This window comes from Triticum dicoccoides, chromosome 2A, assembly GCF_002162155.2.
Source record: "Triticum dicoccoides isolate Atlit2015 ecotype Zavitan chromosome 2A, WEW_v2.0, whole genome shotgun sequence".
Taxonomy (NCBI): domain Eukaryota; kingdom Viridiplantae; phylum Streptophyta; class Magnoliopsida; order Poales; family Poaceae; genus Triticum; species Triticum dicoccoides.
Genome location: NC_041382.1, coordinates 770,524,630 through 770,526,528, shown reverse-complemented (window position 1 = coordinate 770,526,528; position 1,899 = coordinate 770,524,630). Strand labels below are relative to the sequence as shown.

The 1,899-nt window shown below is 51.8% G+C and overlaps 1 protein-coding gene across 1 annotated transcript in view; it reads left to right on the top strand.

Moving 5' to 3' along the window:
• Positions 1-1,188: 1,188 nt before the first annotated feature.
• Positions 1,189-1,899, top strand: part of LOC119358416 (putative FBD-associated F-box protein At5g22720) — a 1,119-nt gene continuing 408 nt past the window's right edge. The window contains exon 1 of the mRNA XM_037624969.1: positions 1,189-1,893. Within this exon, the coding sequence (XP_037480866.1) occupies positions 1,302-1,893 (592 nt within the window). The 5' untranslated portion in view covers positions 1,189-1,301. The remainder of the gene's footprint in view (positions 1,894-1,899) is intronic.

The following is a 1,899-nucleotide window of genomic DNA, read 5'->3' as shown; positions in this document are numbered from 1 at the left end:
GGAGTTGCCACCACCAAATATAATTGTTCGCTGCTCCCTCCTCAAAATATCGCTACATGAGCGATCCCCAACGAATCACCAACCGTCTCTCCTCTTGAATAGGTGCACTGGGCCCGAATTGGGCTGCCTCCAACCGGCCCAATCTGCGCCAAACAGGGCGAAAGGCCTCCTAGCTTGCTGCAGTGCGACAAGAAGTTGTCTATCGAAGTAGAATGGTTCTGGATCACTAGCTGAAGTTAGAAGCCACGAAAAGAAGCTGAATTTATGAAGTTTTGTGAAGTTGGAGGAGTTCAGAACACGCCCTAAATATAAAAATAGGGAGCTTGACGATGTGTTCCTTGGTGAGGAGGTGTTCTCCTAGTTGACAAAAGCAACAAGGGGCCTTATGTATTTATTTACATATAAAAATATGAAAATTATTGATAAACAGGTCACATCCATGTGCACGCGTCAAATATTTTGAAGTATTGACACTCCAAATTTATTTTCGAAATTTCAAATTCTCAGTTTCACTCAAACCTAGGGCCCAAAAGCATATTGGTGCACTTTACACCCAATCTAGCAAGAGATATAAAGTACCTTTCCAAAAGCTATTTTAATGAAATCGGGGAAATGTAACTAAAGTGTTGATTCACAAATATTATTATTAGGTATAAACAACTATTCCCCGCGTGTTAGCAAAATCAACATGGTTGGCTGCTTGTTTTTCTGGAAAGCTGGCCAAGCTTGCTGCCTGGTAAATCAACATAGATCCTTTTTTCACACATCATTATAATTTGTACCAAAAACATATTAGTTTGTTTCGCGTGGAAAACACATTATTTTTAAAATATTCAGTATTTCCATGTACAAGAGTGTGGTACCAAAATCAACATTATTTGTACCTTCTCTCGAAATAAATAAATGAAATTTACTCATCCCACAAGGAGAAAAAAAAGGCACCCTTTGTGAGAGCCTCTTCTGCCTCCTCGCGTCTCTCTCCATTCCGCTGCCGCCATCCAGATTCACCATCACTAGCAGCAGTAGAGCACAAATCCAATGCATCCACCATCCAATCAACCACCGAATCCAAGCTGACGATCGATTTCAGCGGCGCGGCGGAAGGAGAATCGAGGAGGAGTCGGATCGAGCTGGCTGCGCGGCGGAGGCGGCGCTTCCCGTCCCTTCCAGATCGACGACCGCAGGCGGGGGCTGGGGAGAGGAGCGCCGGAGGAGCCGCGACCTCGAAACAGGAGGCAGCCGCCCGGGGTGCATATCTCTCGATTGGTCCTAGCTAGGGTTTCAGTCAGTCGGCCGGGACCATGGAGTCGCCGCCGCCCAAGCGCGACGTCGGCCACGGCGGCGAGGACGGAATCAGCGCGCTCCCCGACCCCCTCCTACTCGACATCCTCGAGCGCCTCGACCTGCGCGAGGCGGTCCGCGCCGGAGCGCTCTCCACGCGCTGGCGGCACCTCCCCGGCCACCTCTCGCGCGTGCGCCTCGACGTCGCTCACTTCCGCGGCGCCACGCCGCTCGAGGTCATGGACGCGTTCACGGGCGCGGCGCGGGCCTTGCTGACTCGGGTGCCTCCCGCCGAGGGTGGTCCCCTCAAGGTGCTCGTCCTGAGCTTCTACACGTCTTCCCCTCACCTGAGCTCCATAGGCCGCCTCATCGAGGACATTGTGAGCTTGGGCCACACCCAATGCCTTGAGTTTTGCATATCCCCGCCGGGCACTAACCCGCTGGGCAGCAACATTGAGATTGGGCAGGAGTTCATGGCCTTCTCCCGCGCCTACCCAGTTGCCTTCTCGTGGCTCACGACGCTTACGCTCGAATATCATGCTTTTGGAAATTCCGACATCACTGACCTCATTACCACTTGCGGTAGGCTCAGGCACCTCAGCTTGAGATTCTGCAGAC